The sequence below is a fragment of the Oreochromis aureus genome, linkage group 15 (genome assembly GCF_013358895.1).
Source record: "Oreochromis aureus strain Israel breed Guangdong linkage group 15, ZZ_aureus, whole genome shotgun sequence".
NCBI lineage: Eukaryota > Metazoa > Chordata > Actinopteri > Cichliformes > Cichlidae > Oreochromis > Oreochromis aureus.
The window spans coordinates 21,773,126-21,792,127 of NC_052956.1; the positions used below are offsets into that span (position 1 = coordinate 21,773,126).

General features: G+C 39.6%; 1 protein-coding gene across 1 annotated transcript in view; it reads right to left on the reverse strand.

Moving 5' to 3' along the window:
• The window catches only part of clvs2 (clavesin 2), a 67,408-nt gene that overhangs the window by 15,776 nt on the left and 32,630 nt on the right, over window positions 1-19,002 (reverse strand). Inside the window, exon 3 of the mRNA XM_039599419.1 lies at window positions 13,747-13,857. Coding sequence (XP_039455353.1) covers window positions 13,747-13,857 — 111 coding nt within the window. The remainder of the gene's footprint in view (window positions 1-13,746; window positions 13,858-19,002) is intronic.

Here is a 19,002-nt window from a genome sequence, read left to right on the forward strand (position 1 = left end):
CACTGGATGAAAAGAGATGTCTTAAACTCACACCAAGTGCTTACTTCAAGTCAAGGCTTTTCAACATTGATGCAAGATTTGCTAAAGACACAAATTACCTGTTTTTCTCACAGTTTGTCACTGAAATACACTTGGCTAATTCCAGCATGACAATACAGTTAAGGAAAGGTAAAACTATGACCAAAGATGGACGCAAAATCACATCAGGAATGTTACAAAGTAAGACAGAAGTAGAGAAGCTGGTAAGAAATAAAGATGCAATCAGATTTATGCAGCCACTCAGAGGAACTCCAGCTTACTGGCAGAAAACTACCAGAGATCTATTCAGTATGGTTCGTCAAATAGGAACACCTCAGTTCTTTGTCACTTTCTCTGCTGCTGAGATGAGATGGCCTGAAGTGATTCAAGCTATAAAGAGACAACAAGGTGAAGAGGTTGATTTTGAAGCCCTGGACTGGTCAGAAAAGTGTGAAATTCTAAGATCAAATCCAGTAACCACCATGCGAATGTTTGATAAACGTGTTGAGGCTTTGTTCAGAGATTTGCTTTTTCTCCTGCACAGCCCCTTGGTGAAATCATTGATTACTTTTACAGAGTTGAGTTCCAGCACAGAGGTAGTCCGCATATACACATGTTGCTGTGGATTCGAGAAAAGGTAGAAGTAGATGTGGATGATGACCAAACTGTCTGTGACTTTGTGGACAGATACATCTCAGCTCAACTTCCTGATCCAGAAAAACAACCTGAACTGCACAAAAAGTCGCTGAACTACAAAAGCACAGCAAAAACCACACAAAGACATGCTTTAAGAGTGTAAACTCTGGTTGTAGATTTGGGTTTCCAAAACCGCCATCCACAAGAACAATGATTGTGAGACAGGATGAGGATTCAGACACTGAAGCTGCAAAAGCCAAACTCAGACCTTTGTTGAACCTGCTGAAGGAACCTGAAGCTGCTTCTCTCACCATAGAGCAGATTCTGTCACGATGCAACTTGACAATGAATGAGTATGAGCAATGCCTCCAAGACATAAACAAGAAAACAGCACTGATTCTGAAACGTGACCCAAAGGACTGTTGGATCAACAATTACAACCCACACCTGCTTGAAGCCTGGAACTCTAATTTAGATGTCTCGTTAATATTGAATGCCTATTCTTGTATAGAATACCTCTGTAAATATATAACGAAGAAAGAATCTGGCCTCTCTGAATACCTGAAGACAGTTATTGACAACTCTGATAAGAACACGGTCAATGAATGTGATGAAATGAGAGCTGTGATGCAGGCTTATTCAAAAAGAGAGAAATCAGTGCACAGGAGTGTGTGACTCGAGTCTGTGGCCTAAAAATGAAAAAATGTTCCCGCAGTGTTGTATTTGTACCAACAGATGATAACCCAGTAAAAATGAGTCGCCCGATGAGCTACCTGGAATCCACAACACCACGACAGTTGTAATATTTGGATGACAAGTTTGAGTGATAAATACAAATGCAGACCTGAGACACCAGAATATGAGGAAATGTCACTGGCTGATTTTGCTGCCTTGTGCCGGTTGGTGAGTGGTCCAAATGAAGGAAAAGATGTGCTTCCTCTTCTAAACCAGCTTGGATTTGTACAAAGGCGAAAGAATGATAAACCAGCTATAATCAGGTATTACCACTGTTCACAGGAAAAAGATCCTGAGCAATATTATGGACGACTGTTGAGACTTTACCTTCCACACAGATCAGAGCAGGAACTGAAACCACAAGGGTTCCAAACCTATCAGTCCTTCTACAACTCAGGTTTTGTACGACTTCCATGTTCAGACCACAGTGAGTCCGTGAAAAGGGTTGTGAAGAGAAATAAAGACAAGTATGAGAAGAACTCTGAGGATATTGAGAGTGCACTGGAAGAGTTTGAACAAAATAGGGATGTTGTGATTGATGAATGGTGTAATCTGGCTCCTGAATCTGAAGTTGTGAGGTTGCAATGTGATGAGAATCTTCCTGAGAGACATTCTGATGATGAGAACGAACAGGAGAATGTTCCCGACTACAATCGTCAGTCTGATGCTGTAACAGAGATCAGAGCCGTCAGAGAACAACCTGCAGTCGATCCAGCTGTGGTACGTGTAATGTATCAGAATCTGAACCAGAAGCAGGCCTGCGTGTTCTATGCTATAAGAGACTGGTGTATTCAGCGCGCGTTTGTGGTTTGAACCCAGATCCATTTTTCTTCTATATCAACGGTGGTGCAGGAACTGGAAAGTCACATCTGATTAAATGTATTCACTCTGAAGCATCAAAGATCCTGAACAGACTGCCTGCTAATGCAGAAGAAGCTGACATATCAAATCCAACTGTTTTACTGACGTCATTTACTGGAACAGCAGCTTTTTCTATCAATGGCTCTACGTTACATTCCCTACTGAAACTACCCAGAAGTCTGAAACCACCCATTCAAGGACTTGGTAACCAGCTGGATGAAGTCAGATGTGAGCTTATAAATGCTGAAATTATTGTTATTGATGAGATTTCAATGGTTTCAAAACCCCTTTTGCCTATGTGGATGCAAGACTGAAACAAATCAAAGGCACTCAGAGACCTTTTGGTGGAATGTCAGTTTTAGCTGTTGGAGATTTTTACCAGCTGCCACCAGTGCGACAGTCTAAACCTCTCTGTGTTTATGATCCAGAACAGATTGACCTATGGCAGGAACATTTTCAGATGATCACTCTAACGGAGATCATGCGTCAGAAAGATGATGTTGCCTTTGCAGAGATGTTGAACAGGATTAGAGTGAAAGAAAAGACAGATGAGCTTTCTCAGTGCGACAGAGATTTGTTGTCACAGGCCGTGACTGCACCAGAAGAATGTCCAATCGAGGTCTTACACATTTATGCCACCAACAAGAATGTTGAATCCCACAACACAGATACGCTCAAGAAGCTTCATTCAAACATTATAATCATCAGTGCAGACGATTTCCAGAAGGATAAATGTACAGGCAGAATGGCACAAAGAGACAAACCATTTACAGGTGGGAGAAATGATTTACCTGACACCCTGAATGTTGCTGAAGGAGCTCGAGTTATGCTGACCAGAAACTTGGACACACTAAACGGTTTGGTCAATGGTGCTTTTGGTATACTGATAAAGGTGGTGAGATCTGAAAATGATGGACACATAATTAAACTGGGGCTCAGAATGGACAACCGGCAGCCTATGAGACACAACCGCAGTTCTAATGCAGCATCTGATGATCTGGTTTACATTGAGAGAGCAGAGGAGAGTCTGAAGTTTAAAGGAGCGATGCGCAGACAGTTTCCTGTAAAGCTCGCATTTGCCTGCACAATTCACAAAACCCAGGGTCTTACAACACAGACAGCTGTAGTTTCAATGAAGAACATTTTTGAACCAGGTATGGCTTATGTTGCTCTCAGCAGGGTGACGTCTCTCAGTGGACTCTATTTGCAGGACTTGGATGAGAACAAGATTTATGCCAATTCCGAGGTAACTGCAGCGCTCCAAACCATGAGACAAGCCAGTGTTGAGGAAATGATGCCTCTTCTTAAGGTCAGAGAAACAGCCAACAGACCTGACACTCTTACACTGATCCATCACAATACGGAGGGTTTACCATCTCACATCAGTGACATCAAGAGTCATCATGAAATGTGTTTAGCAGATGTTTTGTGTCTCACTGAGTCTCACCTCCAAGGCTCCTTTGTTGCAGACAGTCTTCATTTGGACGGCTACACCATGTTCAAACGCAACAGACATGTGTCCTACACAAACTTTCCTCACATGGCCAGCAGAAGTGGTGGTGGAGTTGTTGTGTATTTAAGGAATCATTTTCAGGTTCAGGTAAAACAGTATCTGCATAATGTCACTGATCTTGAGTTCTTAGTGTTAAAGGTTCAGGCTCCATTCCCTGCGCTCATTGCGGTTGTGTACAGACCTCCAGACTACAGTTTGACACCGTTCATGCAAAACCTGGTAAGTCTTTTAGATTCACTTGAAATAATGGACTGTCACCCAATAATTGTGTGTGGAGATTTTAATGAGAACCAGTTACAGAGTGGAAGGAAACAGATTCTGGAGCAGTTTCAGTCGAGAGGGTATTCACAGCTGATCACTTCTGCCACTACAGACAAGAACACCCTGCTTGACCTCATTTTTATTTCTCAGCCACAGAAAAGTCTCCATTCAGGTGTCCTGAGGACATATTACAGTTACCACAACCCTGTGTTTTGTGTCCTGTCCTCCAGCCAATCATGAAGTCGTCTGGTGAGTTTTGAAACAATTACAGATCATGTTTGTTACAGAGTTTACTGATTGTAGAGCATGAAAAAGATTTTCATTGAAAAATCATATTTCTTTATATTGTCTTCCCTACTCTGTCTGTAAGAAGACCCTTTCTTAGCAATGTTATTAATCATTTCACCAAATCATGGCTGAACTTCATGCAGAGCCGGGAGATCTGCTTTCTGTTATCATGCACCTCAGATCTGAAATATGCTGCAAAAAGTATTAAACGGACATAATTTATTTTTTATTCTCATGTTTTAAATGACTAAATCTACTAATGCATTTTTTCATGGATGTTAATTGTCATCTCCTTTTTTGATACTTTTTTTACTCTGATGTATGTATCTCAACAAACGAGAGCTTCCCTCCAAGGGCTTTCAAATATGAAATAGTAAATAAATAAATCCCAGATAAATGCAAGTATTTATTATGGGTACATGAATAAATACAGACAATTATATTTTCTTGATTATAGTAAATTTTGTAGAATCAAATGTTTTGGGATGAATGAGGTTTTGCTTATCATGTTTTACAGGTAAAAAATGTTAAAAGTTTTAAACTATCTTTAGGCTACCAGAGATGTCTATAATGATACATTATGTAGAGAAAAACATTTTACAGCTTACAGAATATGTATTAAATCTGATTTAGAAGTACATGGAAAGTTTCTGCATCCATTTTCTGACTTGGCCTTTATCCGGGTGGGTTTGGGTTTGGGTGGATAAAGGCCAAGTCAGAATCTCTGAGCAGCTGGAAAAAGCTGCTAATAAACAAAGACATCAGAAAGTGGGGCTTTAGGTGTAGCCCCGCTTTCTGACGCACTAAATTAGATTTAGTAACTGACACCCCATACCAGCATTACATAGACACTTGGGGGCTGAGATGGGTGGGTGGGGAGGGTGGGTGGTGTTAAAAGCACTTTATGTTTTGTAGATGTATTTTTTTAGACAGGGCACACGCAGTTCTGTCTCCTTTGTGGGAAAACCTTCGAACTTCACCATCCTCAGCTGAAACAACAACATCTTAACACCATCTTCATGAACTGCTGAGCCGAACCTGATCCATCAGTGCTGGACTGCACAGATAACTACATGCTACACAGAGACTGCTGTGTTATGAACTGCCATACCAGTGTGTCTTCAATGGAGAAGATGACACACCCATCACCTGACCTCCTGCCTGATCTGGAGACCATCATCATGCTGCCACACTACACACCTCTGAGACCATCAATGATGACTGATACTGAGGATCCTCAGAGAAGAGAGAGGTATGATTCTTTACCTTTGTTAAAAAAAATTCAGTGTTTTTAATTCAATTAATTAATTTAAATCCTGTTCATTGAATAAAAACACACACTCAAATGATTATACTTGTTGACACTTTTGAGTTTTAATTCACATTATGGATTACAAATCTATGCTTTTTCTACTCTGTCTCTCTGTGCAGGTATTGCTGTCTTCTGAGTTCTTCAGTGTCCCAACTGAGACATTCAAACCTCATTGCAGAGCTCAAGTCTTTCCTCACCATCATGTGAATGTGAGATTGCTCTGGATTCTGGTTATGTGGACTGCAGCACCTATAAGGTATTTCAATACTGTTCATTGTATAACTTATTTGTAGTTTTTAGGCCTTAACACAAATAAAATGTTCCTTTTTCTGTATATTTTTTAGAACAAGCTCGTCCAGTGTGCCTGCATTCCAGCTTCTTAGACTCTACGCAAGTGGACAGAGTATCAGTGCTTGGCCACTCTTACAGACACCGACTTCTGTCAACTCACTGCTACTGAGCAGGCACCTCACTCCAGGAAAACAGAGGGCTGCAAGCCTGTCATCGTTTCCAGTGTGGCTTTGTATTCTTGGGGTAGCATCAGATTTTTCCCACAAATATTCAAAGGTAACACTTATTTTAAGCTTAGTTATTAAATCAAAAGTCTTCCTTGTGTTAATTACATTTTATTTGTTTTGTTTTCTTTTAGATTTATATGCAGTTATTGGATGTGGTGGAGCTTTCTTAACTGTGTGGAAAACATCTGTTTGTGATGATATTTACAATGAGGCTTTAAGGTGACAGTTTCCATGTAATTTCAATCCTTTTACTAAGCAAAAACATGTTTGCAATTAACATATTTTTTTTCAGTTTTGTCTTTTGGATTTATGGTTAACATTCCTCTGTGACAGCAAATACTAAACTGGTCCAAGTAACTAGCATATCATTGGTCAAAGGCAAAAGGACCACATGTCACACTAGCAATGTAGTTTTGACTGTGTTTGTGTCACCAGATTTAACAAACAATATCAGACATATGAAACTGAACTCTGGATTAATGTGCAGATATATTGTTTTTTGTGGGGTTTTTTTTATTGTTGAATAATTATTTTGTTGGACAAGCCCAATCTATTTACCCAAACCATATAACTTGTTTGGGTAAATAGTGGATTAATATATCTAAGTCTATAAGTATAGCACGCTGAATTCATACAAACACACAGCTCTAAATCTTGAATTGTAGGATGTACAAAAGTGATCATGTGATTATTATGGATATTTAAATAACTATATCTATTGAACCATTACACGTATTCTTTATAGAAATTGCACAATCTCAAAATGTAAAAAAGAAAGTGTTTAAGAGAATAAATAATGTGTGTTTGTATGAATCCTGCCTTAGTATGGGGTGTCAGTAACTACATTAGTATAGAGTAGGTCTAACAGTGGTTTTCCACATCTGCTCTAATATATATAGATAATGGGTCAGACATATAAAGTGATTTTGAAAAGTTCATAAAGGTCACATCCATTTATATGTGTTCCTCTTTATCATTTTATATCAGGTCACACAGCTGACTTGAGTTTTGATCAGAGTAGAACCATAACATTCATGCTAATGGTTCTACTGTTTACAGTTACTTTATGATGGATTTCATCCTGGTCACAGCACTATGTGAAAAGCTGTTAGAGGTAAAGTTAACCCAATTAATACCTGATCATAAGTCACTCTTTAACGCATAAAGCAGTGATTATTTTTCACTGTAATTTATTCCACAATAATGTTCTTTATTTGATCCCTGTTTCTTTAAATATGCACATCGATTGTTCAGCTGTGTGACTCTCCACACCTGAAATATATCACAATGTGGACTTCATTTTGACAGTATTTTGTAGATTGGTACCATATTTATCATCAAATCAGGAAACTGTAAACTAATTGAAAAAATGAAGCTTATGAAAATTTTAATGTGGCATTGGAACATGTTGTTTATCCTTGCCAAATGGTATTTACAAAAAACTCCAGCAAATCAGAGGATATATTTTGTCTCTCAGTTGCTGTTTATATATATTTGGGCGACCGTGGCTCAGGGGGTTGGGAAGGGCACCTGTAACCACAAGGTCGCTGGTTCGATCCCTGCCTCTCTGTCCTGGTCGTTGTGTCCTTGGGCAAGACACTTTACCCTACCGCCTACTGGTGTTGGCCAGAAGGGCCGATGGCGCGATATGGCAGCCTCGCTTCTGTCAGTCTGCCCCAGGGCAGCTGTGGCTACAACCGTAGCTTGCCTCCACCAGTGTGTGAATGTGGGCGTGAATGAATAATGGCATTGTAAAGCGCTTTGGGTGCCTTGAAAAGCGCTATATAAATCCAATGCATTATTATATATGTATATATTTTTGCAGTTAATAGCCTATCATGTGTCTGTGCATCTTAAGGCCATAAACATAAACATGGCAAACAAGAATATGTTCACAATTCCAACAGATGCTTCAATTGTTTGTATAGATGTTAGATTCATTTGATTTGCATTTTCTATTAATATTTTTCTGTTTGTCCCAAATGGGATTTTTATTTCTGTATGCCATTATTGTAATCATTGGAAATAACTGAGTAAATATTTTGTATCATATGTTTCTAAAAATATTTGTATATATATTTTCTACTTTTCTACTACTGCTTTTCTACTTTCTAAACTTTCTGCCACTCTTTGGCATTTCAATAACATTATTTTTGGGTGGTTTTATCTCTGACCACAGCATCTTGTGCATTTATTACCTAAATGTTGTTTGTGTGGGTTTTGTTTTTTTTTTTTTTTTTTTTTTTTTTGCCATTTTAGATTTAACCAGCTGTGTAAACTCTGCAATTATACCTTGGTTTTGTTCCATATCACTTTATCTGCTGGCTGGTTTTCTTCCTTTTCTAATGTTTCTGGTAATTTTTCACAGTTAAACAAGTAACTTTGAGGTTATTTCAGCCTTTTCAGCTGTTATCTGTTGACAGTTTTGCCTAATTATTACATTTCTGCAAAATTATAGCAGTTCTGATAAGTTGTAATATTTCTGCCAAGTTTTTAATTTTCTACTAAATTATATTATTTCTGCTAGGTTACACTACTTCTTCTAAGTTATGTTATTCTAAATTATTTCATTTCTGCTAAGTTGTAGCTTCTTGTAAACTACAACATTTCTGCTGAATTGTTAAGTTTTTCTAAGTTATTGCATTTCTGCTAAGTTATTACATTTTGTTACCTTGATGTTGTTCTGTAAAGTTATTAAAATTTCAATAGCTTTTTAAACACTGACTTTGATTTCTTCAGCTTCTTCAGCTATTTTTAACTATTTTCAGCAGACAGCTTCAGCTTTACAGCATCCACACTGCATTTTCGCAGGAAATGCAAATTTTTCTAGTTATTATTATTCTCCAGTTTCCGCCTGAAATTTTGCAGCGAATCTCGCCCCGCAGTTTTGAGACAAGCTTCATATATGTTACCTCATTTTGTGCGGCCGGATCTGGAATGGTGTGCTATGACTTTTGGTCTTTGTGAATGTTATAGTTTTTTAAATATTAATATTTTAGTGAAAATTTTCCCGCGCTCCTCTGCCGAACAGTTTTGACATTAGGGTTACATATGTTAGATCATTTTGTGCGGCTGGAGCTGGACTATTATGTCATGACTTTTGGTGTTCATGACTTTTATAGTTTTTTTAATATTAATATTTTAGTGCAAATTTAGGCCAATTCATCTTTTGGCGCCAAATAAACAGACTTCATTTGTGGTGTGTTGGCTCTCTCTAGTGGTATGCCGGGAGTGGTACAGCCTGTGTACCCTTATTTGGATTACCGTAATGATGACAATTTCAACGGTGCGCACAGCGTCGCTGCTTTCAGGAGCCATTGGAATTTTTAAGGTTGCGCAAATCATTCAAAAGTTACGGTAATGCTTGGTGGAAAACTCAATATCCCACAATTCATAGCACGCCTCTACAGAGTGAACAATGGCGGCCACCACTTCGTTTTATATGTCTTTTATTCGTGTTTCTAGGTCACAAAATAAGCTTTTAAGATATTTTCAGGCGAGAATGTAGGTGTGTAAACTTCAAATATCTGCTTGTTTTATCAAGACATCCCATATTTAGCGACAGTGCTCTGACTACGTTGGTCCTGCCTGACAGCTAGCCGGCTACCTAGCTGGCTACCTAGCTAGCTGCCGCACTTGGCTGCAAATGGATAGCGAGGGGACTCTCTCTGTCGTTTCACCTCCTGGTCTCTCGCAAATGCTCGCATAGAATCGGAGTTACAGCTGGATGTGGAAAAAATAACTGAGTTGTTTGGTGGTGGAGCTACAACAGAGGGCAGCTACCCACCGTGTGTGACAGAAAGGACATGCCGCCAACGAGACATATGAGGCCGGGCAGGCGATTGCTAACGCGGAGGTCAATCGTGGATCAGGGAAAGCGAAGGCAGGAGCGTGAGGTGAACTGAATTTCAGGTAAGAAGTTATGAACTGCACTCTATTTGGGTCAGATATAAACCGAGTTTAGGTGTAGTTTATTTAGCAGCAGTTCTCTTATGTGTTGCTGATAGCCGGCTAGCTAGCTAGTGCCGCTAGCATAGTTAGCTAGCACCGCTAGCGACCCTTCGTGAAAAAGCACCCAGGCTTGGCTTATATTGAGGCGGGTGAAACTCGTGTCAGCACCGGTCGCTCGCCGACAGTATGTGTTTTAGCTGGACTTATTTTTCGTTTATATGGACCGATGATTTATTTATTTATTCATTTTAGTAACGGTATAAACAGTGAAAGGTGGTGGATTGGCCAGATGTAAACTTCAAATATCTGCTCGTGTTACCAAGACATCCCATATTAGCTCTGATGTTTTCGGTGCCTGCAAAGAGCTAGACAGGTAGCTAGCTAACCCGAGCTGGCTGTCTTTTTGACTCAGGGTCATAGCTGGACTTATTTTTCGTTTTATGAGCCGATGAGGGTTTTTTTTTTTAGTAACGGTACAAACAGTGAAAGGCGGTGGATTGTCCAGATGCTGGTCGATGTGGAAAAAATAACTGAGTTGTTTGGTAGTCGCTGACGCGAGCTACAACCGAGGGCAGCTATCCACCGTGTGTGTCAGAAAGAACATGCGGGGAACGAGGCGGCGGGCGACCGCCGATCGACCGGTGGTAGATCGTGGATCAGGGAAACCGAAGGCAGGAGAAGCAGGCGGCTGCCGGTCGGAGCGTGAGGTGAACTGAATTTCAGGTAAGAAGTTATGACCTGCACTCTATTTGGGTCAGATATAAACCGAGTTTAGGTGTAGTTTATTTTTGTTGTGCTGACTTTTTACAATCAGTTATAATAACTCGTACTGCGTGGTAGCTAGCACGATGGAGTTTATGACAGCCTCCCTGTCATTCTCTCGCCTGTTCAAACTTCAGTCATGAAACTGATCAATGATCGGCTTTTCTCTCTTGTTTGTTTATCGCGCTAAACAACAGCAGCACGTTTAAGCTTGATCAGCTGTTGTTAGAATTCATTTGATTTTAATTTCTAGTATCAGCTGATGTTTGCTGGAGCCACAGCTGTAGAAGCGGCTGGTCGAAACCAGGAGATGACCTTACTGAATCATCAGAGCTGAACTGGTGATGGAGAAACAGGTTTACCTTTTTTTTAGGTGACATGAATGAGTTGAAGGGAAGTTATGAACTGTTTCTGAGAGAAATAAACACCAAGCTCCTTTTTTATTTAGCTGACAGCTGGTAACTGTGCAGGGGCGGATCTAGCAAAGCTTTTGCCAGGGGGCCAGGTAGGGCATTAACAGAGAAAGGTGGACACAAAGATATACTTTTCTTTCTTACTCTCATACAGGGAGTGCAGAATTATTAGGCAAGTTGTATTTTTGAGGAATAATTTTATTATTGAACAACAACCATGTTCTCAATGAACCCAAAAACACATTAATATCAAAGCTGAATGTTTTCGGAAGTAGTTTTTAGTTTGTGTTTAGTTTTAGCTATTTTAGGGGATATCTGTGTGTGCAGGTGACTATTACTGTGCATAATTATTAGGCAACTTAACAAAAACAAATATATACCCATTTCAATTATTTATTTTTACCAGTGAAACCAATATAACATCTCCACATTCACAAATATACATTTCTGACATTCAAAAACAAAACAAAAACAAATCAGCGACCAATATAGCCACCTTTCTTTGCAAGGACACTCAAAAGCCTGCCATCCATGGATTCTGTCAGTGTTTTGATCTGTTCACCATCAACATTGCGTGCAGCAGCAACCACAGCCTCCCAGACACTGTTCAGAGAGGTGTACTGTTTTCCCTCCTTGTAAATCTCACATTTGATGATGGACCACAGGTTCTCAATGGGGTTCAGATCAGGTGAACAAGGAGGCCATGTCATTAGTTTTTCTTCTTTTATACCCTTTCTTGCCAGCCACGCTGTGGAGTACTTGGACGCGTGTGATGGAGCATTGTCCTGCATGAAAATCATGTTTTTCTTGAAGGATGCAGACTTTTTCCTGTACCACTGCTTGAAGAAGGTGTCTTCCAGAAACTTGCAGTAGGACTGGGAGTTGAGCTTGACGCCATCCTCAACCCGAAAAAGGGCCCCACAAGCTCACCTTTGATGATACCAGCCCAAACCAGTACTCCACCTCCACCTTGCTGGCGTCTGAGTCGGACTGGAGCTCTCTGCCCTTTACCAATCCAGCCACGGGCCCATCCATCTGGCCCATCAAGACTCACTCTCATTTCATCAGTCCATAAAACCTTAGAAAAATCAGTCTTGAGATATTTCTTGGCCCAGTCTTGACGTTTCAGCTTGTGTGTCTTGTTCAGTGGTGGTCGTCTTTCAGCCTTTCTTACCTTGGCCATGTCTCTGAGTATTGCACACCTTGTGCTTTTGGGCACTCCAGTGATGTTGCAGCTCTGAAATATGGCCAAACTGGTGGCAAGTGGCATCTTGGCAGCTGCACACTTGACTTTTCTCAGTTCATGGGCAGTTATTTTGCCCCTTGGTTTTCCACACGCTTCTTGCGACCCTGTTGACTATTTTGAATGAACGCTTGATTGTTCGATGATCACGCTTCAGAAGCTTTGCAATTTTAAGACTGCTGCATCCCTCTGCAAGATATCTCACTATTTTTGACTTTTCTGAGCCTGTCAAGTCCTTCTTTTGACCCATTTTGCCAAAGGAAAGGAAGTTGCCTAATAATTATGCACACCTGATATAGGGTGTTGATGTCATTAGACCATACCCCTTCTCATTACAGAGATGCACATCACCTAATATGCTTAATTGGTAGTAGGCTTTCGAGCCTATACAGCTTGGAGTAAGACAACATGCATGAAGGGGATGATGTGGACAAAATACTCATTTGCCTAATAATTCTGCACTCCCTGTATAAAATATTTAGCTTTTATTAAATAGTTATCTGAATCTTACAACCAAAGTTTGTATAATAATACACAAGATTGGCTGTAGACCATTGTTCATCATTCAGAACACTGTGTAAAAATAACAAAAACAAAAAGTGAATGCAAAAGTGCATAAATATTTATTTTACGTGTTTGATATGTGTGGCGGGCGTGGTCTGCAGTGCCGCTGCAGGGAGGTGGACCCACCTGAGGGGCATCTGCAATCACACCTCTCGGGCGTAGTCTGTGCTCTCTCGGCTGTTTTTGGGTGTGTGTCGGGCTGTGAGTTGAAAAGCTACAGCTGGCTGGGAGGGTACACCAACCATGTGTGAAAAGTGGTCCATAACGTACTGGTTCAAAGTGTGTTCGTGCAAACATTGTCGGATCTGCCGTGGTACAGAGGGACTTCTGCTTATGAACCTGTGTGCACAGCGTCTGCAAATCGGGGCTGTACAAAGTGACCTCATCTTTACCCAAAACTGTAAGCTGTCATCTGTGAGGCGCGAGCGGTGTTTGTTTTTACCATAATTCATGGTGGAGAATGGCTGCTCTTCTGAGTTTTGCTGTCTGTAGCCGTATGAATGGAAAACTACACAGATTAGCAGCGGCATAGGCACACATAAAATTTCTTCTGAAATTTTCGCTTTCTAGTTTTTACTGTTAGACTGTCTGTGGTCCCAATTTGAAGGGTGCTTTTTTACCTGATTTTGCACCAGCTGAAAGAAGGATTATAGACAAATCTCTTGGCTTACCCTCTTCCTTGTCTTGTCTTTAAGAAAGGGTCGGATGACGGTGTAGAGAGCGTGAATGTACCAGGGCTGGTTCACAAAGTGGATCCCTCCAAATCTGGCAGGAAAACTGTCCTGTAGGAAACACAAGAAAAAACAAAACAGATGAATATCTGGAGATGAGCAGAATACGGTATATCAGTACTGAGCTATGCACTTATATAATATTCCTGCCAGCTTCCAAGTTCTAATAACCTCTTAATGTTCACCTAAGATTATGTTACTTTTTTGTTTTTGTGATATTATTTCTTTTGACGAACAGAACAGACAACTCTATATGTCAAGCAGAAAGACTGAAAATAGCAGAAAAATATCACCAGTGAAAGATGTTTAACCAGAAGAGTTCATATGGTGACTAAAAACATATGCAAAACAATGCACACCAAACAATGGATACAAGATAAACTGTAAACTACATATTACCGTGGAAACTTCTGCTGCAAATTCATTAATCACCATTATATTGTGCAGCCTTTTGTAAAAAGTGCCAGTCTCAATCAAAATGAGTTTTTCACCATTGTTTCAGTTTGAGTCAAAGAAAAATTACCTGAGTGAGTTTCCTGTCTCTTTTCATTAGATTAGTTTTGTAAATGGCCTCTAATCTCATAGTCAATAGGAAATGGTCTGCAGTAGCTGCAGGACAAGCCCAGAGGGAAATGAGGCCTTGTTCATACAGGTTAGTGTGTGTACACTGAGCCTAACTCAGTGATTCCTGGACACCATTATAATAATTATGCTCCAGTCCGTGTGTGTGAATCATCGTTTGGTCGTAGTCCAGCAGTATGGTGAAGACTGTACAGCAATCTGACATAACAGAGCTGGCTGATAAAAATGGCTTGGGGAAAATGTTTATATAAAACATGTTGGCAATGTGTGGGAGAGACAGTGACAGTGTCTGAGGTCAGCGCAGCTTTGTAAATCAGGGTTTGACTGATATGAATCATCATGGCCCAAAGTCACTTCAAGTGATTTTGCTCTGATAGCAGTAATGTCAGCTCATACTCTGTACAAAGCTGTGATCTAGAGCTTGATAAAATTTAAAGACATATAAGACTTTATTTACAACAAACCTAGCAGAACTGGTGGGTTAGTTCAGGATCAGTGAATGATTTATAGTAATTGAGGCAACCTTCAGAATTTTCCTTTAGAGTAACAATCAGGCCAAAATTAACCTCTAAACAACAAAGTAATGGCCCAATCATCATTTACTGTAAATCTTCATTCCCTGCAAAGAGCAGCACCACCAACACACCCAATAATCCAAGACAAGAAATGTTTCATTGACTCCATTAGACTCCATTTATTACATTGTATATTTATATATGTCCAAATGCCCTGTGATAGACTGGCAGCCAGTCCATGGTATAGTCTGCATCTCAACCAGTGACAGCTGGGATAGCCCATAATTAGATACGAAGAAGAAGATGGATGGATGGATGGTAAGTTTCATAATAAGATGCAGTATTCAGCATTTTGACAAACATACTCCCATAGTGATTTTTTCATAATATAAAAATAAAATGGTTGAAAATCTTTTCAAACACACACTCATCCTTTCTCTCCTGCTTATCCATAACAGGGTCATGGGGGTTGGAACCTATCCAAGCTACTATAGGGCAAGAGGCAGAGCTAACACACAGAGACAACCACTCACAGTTTTTATCTTTTTAATAAAAAGATAAAAACTGTGAAGTGTGAAAAGATTAAAAGCATAGAAAGCCAAGTAAACAAAGAGGAAATTGTAAATCCATTGTTTGAGGTGTACAGCACAACTTGGCCTGCTTCCAAGGTGGATGGAAGAGACAAAAAGACTGTCAAAAAATACAGTCAAAAACTAACGCAGCACTTCTGTCATGTTTGTTTGTTAGCACCACAGTGGCTCAGTGACTAGCACTGTTGCCTCACAGCAAGAGGGTCACGAGCTCCGTTCTGTGTGGAGTTTGCATGTTCTCCCTGTGTTTGCGTGACTTTCCTCTAGTAGCTCTGGTTTCCCCTGCCTTTGAAAAACATGCATTTTCAATCTTGCTTATATCAGTACAGGATACTCTTCCAGAAAAGATCCTCAATTTTAAGAGTTGCTAAATAAATAAATATTTTATTTACATATGATGAAGTTTATCTAAGTTATTGTTTTTCCACCATTTCCTGCTATTTAAATTTCCTTTTAACTTCGTTGTTGTTGAAAAAGTGGACAACACTAACAATGGTAGTCCTCTGTGTTCAATGTACTCATTCATACATTTTTAAAAAGCTATCATGGTCTGTAGATTTTGCTGTTTCCAGTCTTCAGTACTGACTTCTGATTAGGGAGCGTACTGTAACACTTGGTTTTATTACTGTTTTCAGTTTCATGAGGTTTGGTTGAGTTTGATTTCTGTTAATTTCCACTATTACTTTACTATAATGAGCTTTTTAATATTTTAGAATTCCATTTATATTACCACTCCAGCCTATCTATATTTGATCCTGTGTGTACCGGTTTATTATCCTAGCCTCTCCAGTATCCTCCTGTGTCTTGTTAAATCCTTATCTCCGTGTTCAGTGATCCCCTGTTGAGTTTCTTCCTGTTTTATTGTGATAGTTCCCCATCGCTTATGTTTTGCTGTTAGTTTTACTTTTTTATTTTTCTAGTCTTATTGTTCTTGTTACCCAGCTAACATCCCCCTGTGTTTTGCATTCACCTCTGGAAACTCTAAAATATGACAAAAGCTGCACATTTAAATGATTTCATTTGTCTGTTTCTGTGTAGCCTACACATATTCAAACATTGTAAACAAGCATTAACTTAACATTGCACAAGAAATGCTGGTTAATGTTTCAGATGTTGTGTATTTGTTGCAAAAATATTCAACCTCATGTTCAGATGATAAGAAATAACAAAGAAATGTATTTTGTTCCAGTGGAGGTCGGACAGCTCGTCTCTCAGCTGTCAGACCCCTCTCTGCTTCTTTTTGATTCTGAACCTCTGGCCTGCCCTCTGCTCTGACAGACATTTTTTCACTTTGATAAAGGGACCTACTGCATTATACATGAAATAGTAAAAAATGGAATATGAGATGTAGGCCCTCTGCTGCGCTGGAGGGACAGAAGGAGGAGATAAAGAAACAGGCGCTAAAGGATTGATCTGCAGACAAGTGATGTCTGAAGGAAAAGAAAGAGGGAGGAGGTGTTCAAATACAGGTTGGGGACACTACAGTGAGAATAAAAGGAGATCCAAAAGGGAAAGATGTAAGAAGATCTCGAGGACTGAGGATGGAGAACGAATTAAAGGCTTAAATTAATGGGAAGGTGTTTTTTTGGTGTTCAGCTTTTGTTTCCCTTTGATGAAATAGGTGAAAAGAATCACCAAGGAGATAGCAAGAGGTAATATGAATGGATGAAGAATAGCTGAAAAAAATCGATTTTCAACACTTGTAGACAGATTTTATATAATATTATTCATTGGACAAGTCTAACACAAGAGCTTACAGACGATTCGAGTCAGTATTCATCCAATCTAACTTCAATTCAGATGCTGAGGTTGATTTTTACATTTTTTTCCACTCAGCTGAGCAGACAAATCTCTCTACAAGCCATAAAGGGAAGGCTGGTGTATGTCATTATGCAGATTCTGACTATGACTACTGTATGACTTGTCTTTCCTGAAGCATCACCTGGTTTGTCCCCTTTTATAAATCCCAAAATAAAACAAAATCTGTATTTACCAGGGAACAAAAATCCACTGGATAATTCACAACTATTAAAAATCTTGCATGTAACTTATGAAATGCTATGGTAAAAACCTTTTTCAACGAATATTACAGATTCCCACAAGGCCAAATATCCTAATATAATAAAAAATAATAACAAAACAGCTCATATCAAGTTGCTACATAGATCTCTTTGCCTACACGTGTTCATATGTGGGCATGTGGGTTTAGGTCGGTCATCATCTCAAAATAAGAGAAAACAGAAGTATGATTTTCTGTCTTTTGGTTTGAGTTTATAGATAAATGTGACTGTGTGTTTGCAGAGAGACAACTTTTATTTTCTTTTTGACCCGGCGTATGTGTTTGTCAGTAAAAGACTGCTGTGTGTGGGAAGGGCACGTTGAAGAGTCGAGGATTAACATTTTAAAACAGAATAAATTAGTTCAACTATAAGCCTAAAGAAAAAGAGAGAAATGCAATTGACTTATGACTTATCATACCTGGCCACTTATGTTCACTAATTATAGTAGGATAAATCCTCTCCTAAAGTGGAAAATAAACTCCCTGGTACGTGTGTGTGTGCGTGTGTGTGTGTGTGTGTGTGTCTAACCTACAGTTCTAATGCTGTTCTGATTTTTGTGTTTGGGCCACACAGCATGCATTTTAGACGTGGATAGTGCTCTCCTAATGAGAGAATGTTAATACCCTTCTGCTCCACAGCAACTGTATCTGTTCTTGGGGAGATGGCAGGATGATCAGGCACTGGAAAATTGCGGTCTTTGCCTGGAGACTTTTATAAAATAGCAAAATTTGGTTTGTGAATTTAAAAGTGAAGAAACGATCCACTGTCTTTTAAACTACTGCTAAAATTATTAGGTTAAGCTATTTTTTCTATTCGTCATATTCATTTGTATGAATTTTGGCAGTACACGGAAGACCCTGTTACGTCAATGAAGTGTTTCACCAAAGGCAGCTGACTCACCGTGGGCTCTGCCTTTTTAATATGTGTTTATATAAACTTTGCCGATGATTGGGTAATACTTCAGAAACAACCACCAAACGAGAGAAAACAGTAGTAATAGAACTCAGAAACTCATGCCAGGAGGTAGATTTTGTAAAGTCTGAAAACAGTTTGATTCCCTCTCAGACCACGTGAATTGCAGTTTACTAAATGGTTATTTTCTTGGATTGTTTGGCCTACCCCACGTTTAAGTGGAACCTTTTTTTCACCTAGAATTTTTGCCATGACATGGTCTTACTTAAAAAAAAAATATCCAAACTAATTGCCAAATACACAGGCTGTGCAGTCAGTAAATCCAAGCTGCCAAATTCCAGAAACCAGACAGTCAAAACCACTTCCGCATTTACTTTGATGTTTGGCTCCTGGGAGGCTAAATTCGATTCTAAGCAAATGAGCGAGTGAGGGGATTTATTTTTGGACTCCTGCTCCAGGTCACTGCTGTGTGTGTTCAGTTACTGCAAAAGGTTGACAAGAATTAAAGGTGACAGAAGATGGAGACAGGTCCAAGCG